Consider the following 6,243-nt stretch of genomic DNA (forward strand, 5'->3'; position numbering starts at 1 on the left):
TCCAATTCTCTAAAGCTATTTACAGAATAAATCACCCCCAAAAAGTCTCTTATAAATCACCTCACTTCAACAATCCTAAAAATCAGTAAGACCAATGTCCATACCAAAACCCACCACCTTTTCTTCTCAGAAGTTATTGCACTTCAAGGAACAGCAGTCTTACAGACAGTCATCTCCTAAAACATGACCTGTTACTTTCTCTAACAGTTCTGTAACAGTTATTTTCAGAAATCCATGTTTTGTGACATGCATGCTTTGACTGTATAGCTGGGAGGAGATAAGCTGTTCTAGGAATGGTGTCCTACACTGCTAGTAAATAAAAGAATGGAGCTATTAAAGGGTTCATCATGTTCATTAACTTTTACAAGCTGCACAGAACAATACCACTCTTAGACAAAATATTGTTTAATGTCATTTGCACACAGAGCAAAAACAAGAACAATGTGGATTTTGCCTCTTTGGTTCAACACATTTTAACTAGACCACAGCTTTGAAAAGAGTGATGTTACTGGTGCTACATCAAGTATTTCCAAAATGGATTAAAGAGCAAAACAACAGAAGAGAAAAATGTTCCTTTAAAATAGTGATTAAAATAACAATAGCATAAACACAGTCAATTAAATCACAGCCAGCTTATGTATCCCCCACTGTGTTCAAAGCTGACTTAGCTAGGAACCGTCTTATGGAACAGAGGAAGTGCACAGCCCAGGAAAGCAGTGCTAATAGCCTGCAAACCCTTGGGGGAAAGAGGATACCTTTTCATTTTTCTGACATTCCACATGTGCCAGAATTGTTATGTAACTGCTAAGGACAATGCATAAAACAGGAATTGTGCAAGCAAGTTTGGATTAAGCTGATGTTTGTTAGAATGCCAGTGACATTTTTATGTTGGTAAAATAGTTTTTACAGAATGTAAACATAATTTATTTCTTAATGTAAGCACTTACATTTTGTGTTGGAAAAATAATCTCCTACATGCTTCTATTTTAGTGACTTTGCGGGTGGACGAAATAAACTAAAAATCATCAGTGGTATAATGCCAACAGGAGTAATGGAGTTACAACAAAAATAAATGTGCAGGAACAATTATGAATTATGTGAAGTGTTTGGCATACACTGAAGTCTAACAAGAATTTTTGTTCTGGTAATTTTAGCCAAATTCTCTAGCTATTCAGAGGTTTGAGTAACACACATTCACTTTTTTAAAATTCTCATGTACAGCATCACAGTGCCAATGCGTGCTCTCTCTCAAGACAGGAGGAAGATCGTAATTGATTTAGCCACCACTACTCCAGAATAATTCCCCATGCAAATCAGTGTCTCTGGAATAAGAATACTGTCACAGGATACTTCGAGAGTAATTAAACCTATTTAGAAACAAGCTCACTATTTCATTCTCACTGCTTCATAATGAATTATTTTCTGCAACAATGTTAACATGTTAACTAGCCATAGAAGTACAGCTTTAAAAATCCCATGACACTGTTATTCTTCCTTCACAACAATAATGTCATTCTGCTTTAGTCATTACTGAAACTAAAATCGTAAGGGATCTCTAATGGACAACATGCTCCCTCAACTGGAATTCCAGAGAATTAAGAAGGTGAAAAGAAAAATCCCACATGGAACCAGTTTTCTGTTCCCCTCTCCCTTGAGACAAGACAGCATGTAAAATTTTCCATATAAAACTTAAGTGGTATAAAACTCTTACCATATTTATAAAGCGGGAGATCTGGCCTAGAGTTACGGTATCCAGCAGCAGACATGGCAGCTGGGAGCTTCTCCATGTCAGGGAGTCCCTGCAATCAGAAAAGGTGTAAATAAACAGTGTGTTAATGATCCTCATCACACTTGTGCTGCAGGCCCTTCCCCAGCTCTGTTCCCTTTCTCTGGACATGATCCTGTACCTCAATGTCCCTTTTGTCATGAGGGCCCAGAACTGGACACAGCACTCAAGGTGTGGCCTCAGCATTGGCGGTCACTGCGCTGGTCCTGCTGGCCATGCTGCTCTTAGGAAGAAGCATGATTGATTTTCTAATCAAAACATTGCTGATCTAAAAGAAAGCATAAGAACAGGTAAACAGAGGTGTAGATTGTAATTCACAAGATTTCTTTTCAGTTGCTACAGTATTTTGGTTGACATGATCTTCTCACCAGTCCTACTCCTGGCTTTCAGATCTTGGGAACCACACAGTCCCTGCCTTTCTTCAAAATAGATTCCCTCCTGTCTCTAACCTTTCTAGTCCTAACTCAGTCACTGTTTACATCATTTTAGTGATCTCATTCTTCCCTTCCTGGGATGCATGGTCTTTGCTCAGCACATTCCTTCCACATTAAGCAATCTCTCTGATATTTACAACATTTTAACTGCCATAAGGTTTATAAACTATGCACAGGTTCTTCACAATGTGCACGCCTAAATCCCCATCTTTGTTTCTTTTGAGCTTTGATAGCAAGAAACCCACACACATAACAGTTTTGACAGAAAAACTACTTACCTAAACTACTCTCCCTGTCTTATTTTTCAGTCTGGAATCACATGGTATCAAAACTACAGAAGAAATTCCGTCTAAGGAGGAACTGCACTGCCTGTGCATTCAAAGAGAGGCATCATGAGCAAAGATCCAATGAGAACCTACCTTAAAGATCTCTGGGATCTTAACAAAACAGGGTAACTAAGCAATAGATCACACAGCTGAGAGCTCTGAGCCTCCAGTTAGAGTCACAAAAAAAAAGGATGGCACTTGCGAAAAAGACCTTTCACTCTTTATTTTTAGAGATACACAATCAAGGGGAATAAAGCTTGTGTATATGCACAGAAATGAGAGAAACTCATGACTATTTTTAAAATAATGAGCTGAGCATGTGTGGTATTTGAAAGCTGAGAACATGGACACAGAGAATTATAAACTGGCATTTTGGTGTAGCAATCCATGTATTTCTTTTGATATCTCAAGCAAAACAAATTAATTTTATGCCCTTTTTGAAGCCTGCAGTATGTGTTCAATTGCTCCAAAAGGAGTGATTAAGAAAGGCTTTAACTCTAGATTAGAGCCGTCAAAAAGAAGAATCCAGCTCCAAAGTACTCATTGTCAACCCACGATGAAATGTGAGACAAGTTCTAAATTCCTTTGCAGATGTGGAGTAATTCTATGATTGGACTGTGAAATAGAGCTTATGCTCTGGTGCTACATTTGGAAAACCAAAGAAGACTTTTATTTGAAATTCTTCAAATGAAATAGCTTCAAATACATTTCTATGAGGGAATTCATGGACTGCAGTTCTGCCAATGTCAAGCACAGGGAGAGGAACAGGCCAGAAACAGCATTTGTTAAATAGCAGTGTTGGAACAAGAAGTCAGTAAAAAGATGTTTCCAGGGCAAGATATCTTAGTTTGGACTAGACATGGTCTTGTGTAAATATAAAAGCCTCTTTATTCACTTACACTTCCAGGAGCACCAGTAAAGCTTAGGAGAGACTTGGTTCTTAATGAAGCCATCATGCTGAAACATAGCTGTGTTTTCTATTCTCTAGTTTTCAGCTAAATCTCCACAGACTACCTGGAAAGAGAATTTGCCAGGGTTTAAGAATATTAATTTATAAATTCCTGGCACCTAGTTAAACTTCCAATAATTTACCTCTTACCCCCTGTTTCTTCTTTTTCCTAATAACTTGCTCCTTTGGCTTTGTTTATAATGGCTCTTTCTGACTTCAAAGCAATTCTAAATATCAGGCTACTCATTTAGGTGCATAACTACTGTACATATTTGAATACCTTTAAATTTCAGGTCATGGCTCACAGTGCGTCACTCGAATCCCAGCTTGCTGCCACACCAGAAAGGGAAGCTGTATTCCTTTCCTGCTCCTCCCAGTCTCAGCCAAAATGTTTCTTTCCCATGTTGCAGTAGCTGGGGAAGTTACTTGATGTCAAGGTAAACTGAGTCAATTCAATGGTAACTCAGCACCCTAAAACAACTCTTCCCATTTTAAGGCTGTTGGTAGTTTATGGAATTTTAAAAACTTACCTGTTGGTGGTGAGCAAGTAACTTCTTGGAGCTGTTAACCTGTTTGGAGCCTCCTAGTGAAATACATCTTTCTCTTCTTCCTCAGCTCACGTGGCTAAAGCATTGGTATTTCATAGGTGTCCCTGCCAGGCTGCAAAATGCTTGTGGGAGCTTGGGTGGAAGTTATTACCAAAGTATGGACATCTATTCCTAATGTCATATGAACAGAGCCCTCCATTTCACTGCTACAGGACTGACTCACCACAGGCTACAAATGAGTGGTAAAGCTGCCTTGGGATAGTCTATTGTATTAATACCTTGCTGTCACCAAAAAATAACACCTGTTCCCCATTCTTACTTTACACCAGCCCTGGCATTTGTCAAATGCCTCTTATTTGATTCATCTGAGTAGCCCAGGAGGAAAAAGAAAGTGGATTGTTCTGCCACTAAATTTAATGAGCTGGACAGACTCAGCAGAGGGTCTAACAGCTCAGAGGCAGCTGGGCCAGACTCTTCTTTTATAGACAGTTTTGATCACTTAAGTCAGTCATGACGTGAGGATGGATTTATTTGGGTGGTTCTCAATAATAAAAGCATTTTAGTATTTATTAAATGAAGAGCTGGTATATTTATTCTAAACATTTTGAAGCAGAAGAAATCGAAGCAATGGAAGTTTTTATAATGGTTTAAAACCTCAAGCAAACAGAATCATTTATACTCCAGCAGATATTTTTCCAGTAAAACTATCATAGTTCCACTTTTTGTTTTGAGTACCAGCTGTTCCAAAGTGGAAAAACAAACTACTAGCCCTGTTAAAAATTTAGTGTTTGAGTTTACACAATTCCTATGTGTGACAGCCTGCAAAACAGGTTTGTACACTCTGAAGGGCATCTGGCATCTTCTGAAATTCTGTGGACTAATTGTTTACATCCTAGCAAGTACCTAGGGAATAAATACCTGTCAAGGAAGGAAGAAAGACAGCTTGTGAAACACAACTAATTCTTTTCCCCTGAAATCAGTGGTAAAATGCACTTCTGCACCTCTGATCAAATGCATATTTGGCCCTACTCCACACACACACACACACACAAAAAAAAAATTTCTCACAACTTACTGCTTCAGGAGCCATCAGAAGGAAGCTCCATCTCAAAAACCTTAAGGAAGAATGCCAAAATGTGTGCAAGAATTGCTGTCTCTCTGTTCTGTGAGCTGATCATCTTAAAGTATGCCTTAATTGCTCTGAAAAGGCAGCACCTGCCTCCAGTTAAGGCTTTCCTGTCCTGTAGGCTGTGTCAGAGCTCAAACAAAACACAAGCTTGCACTGCAGCGTTGCACTCATTATAAACCTGAGCTGTTAAATGCTCATCGTGACAGTAAATGTGTTCAGTAACAAGTCACTCTGTCAGCAGAATTGCATCCAGCTTGCTCTCCACTGGAGTTTTATGTATTATTCAACGCTAGTAACCCCTGAGCGCTGAAATGGTGCTACCTTGTTTCCATACTATATGAAATGTATCAGACATCTCCTGTTAATAAATGTCACCTAACAAGCAAAGGTTATAACTAAAAGAAAACAAACCAAAGCAATGCCCTGCATAGTACTTTTCTTTTTGTTAAACAGAAACATGCCATGCACAGCTGGGACTTACTTTTAGTTTGACAAAACTCTAAATATTACAAGAGAAGCACGGGTGAGACTTTTCCTTAATTATATGAAATTCAAAAAATAGAGACTGACAATGTCTGAAAACTGCAAAATAACTATGTGCCAGACAATTACCAGAGAGTGGTTTTCACAAGGTCATAAAACTCATTCTTTAGGCTCTGGTGAAGGTAAGCTCTTGTGGTGCTTGAAGGAAAGGCTTCCATTTAGCAGAGATTTTTAGTCTCTCATAAGTCTCATTATAAGTGATACTTTTTCTTCCAAATTTTTTTCTATTATGTTACTGGGTATTCTTTAGTTTTTACTTTTGTAAGTACTACCCTGCACACTAATGTTTTCCCTGGATATGATCAGTTGGAAGCCCATATTTTCATTAACACATGTAGAAGTTTTTGTCCATGGCCCACATGTTGCTGCTGATGTGCAGCCAGAAACCCTCTGGTTCTCAAGTCAGGATTATGTTACACAAATGCCCCTTCAGGAGAGCTTCGATTCCCCAGCCAAAACTATCCTGGATTCTGTACCAAACAGAGATCTTTCTTTTTTAGTTCTGAGACTACCTGCTTTCAAAACAGC

The 6,243-nt window shown here is 38.7% G+C and overlaps 1 protein-coding gene across 7 annotated transcripts in view; it reads right to left on the bottom strand.

Annotated features, from left to right (window-relative positions):
* SNX29 (sorting nexin 29) overlaps window positions 1-3,546 on the bottom strand; it is a 111,536-nt gene extending 107,990 nt beyond the window's left edge. For 5 of the 7 annotated variants that reach the window (XR_004499488.1, XM_033518017.1, XM_033518020.1 and 2 more), the window contains exons 1-3: window positions 3,446-3,532; window positions 1,908-2,589; window positions 1,712-1,799 (exon numbers count right to left, since the gene is read on the bottom strand). Coding sequence is in view for 6 of the 7 variants with exons in the window: in XM_033518017.1 (XP_033373908.1) it covers window positions 1,712-1,799; window positions 1,908-1,972 (153 nt within the window). In the remaining variant the exon portion in view is untranslated. Of the gene's footprint in view, window positions 1-1,711; window positions 1,800-1,907; window positions 2,590-3,445 lie in introns of all 7 variants that reach the window. The other 2 variants (XM_033518015.1, XM_033518016.1) reach the window with 2 other exon arrangements.
* Between the last annotated feature and the right edge of the window lie 2,697 nt (window positions 3,547-6,243).

Source organism: Parus major, chromosome 14, assembly GCF_001522545.3.
Source record: "Parus major isolate Abel chromosome 14, Parus_major1.1, whole genome shotgun sequence".
Classification (NCBI taxonomy): Eukaryota; Metazoa; Chordata; class Aves; order Passeriformes; family Paridae; genus Parus; species Parus major.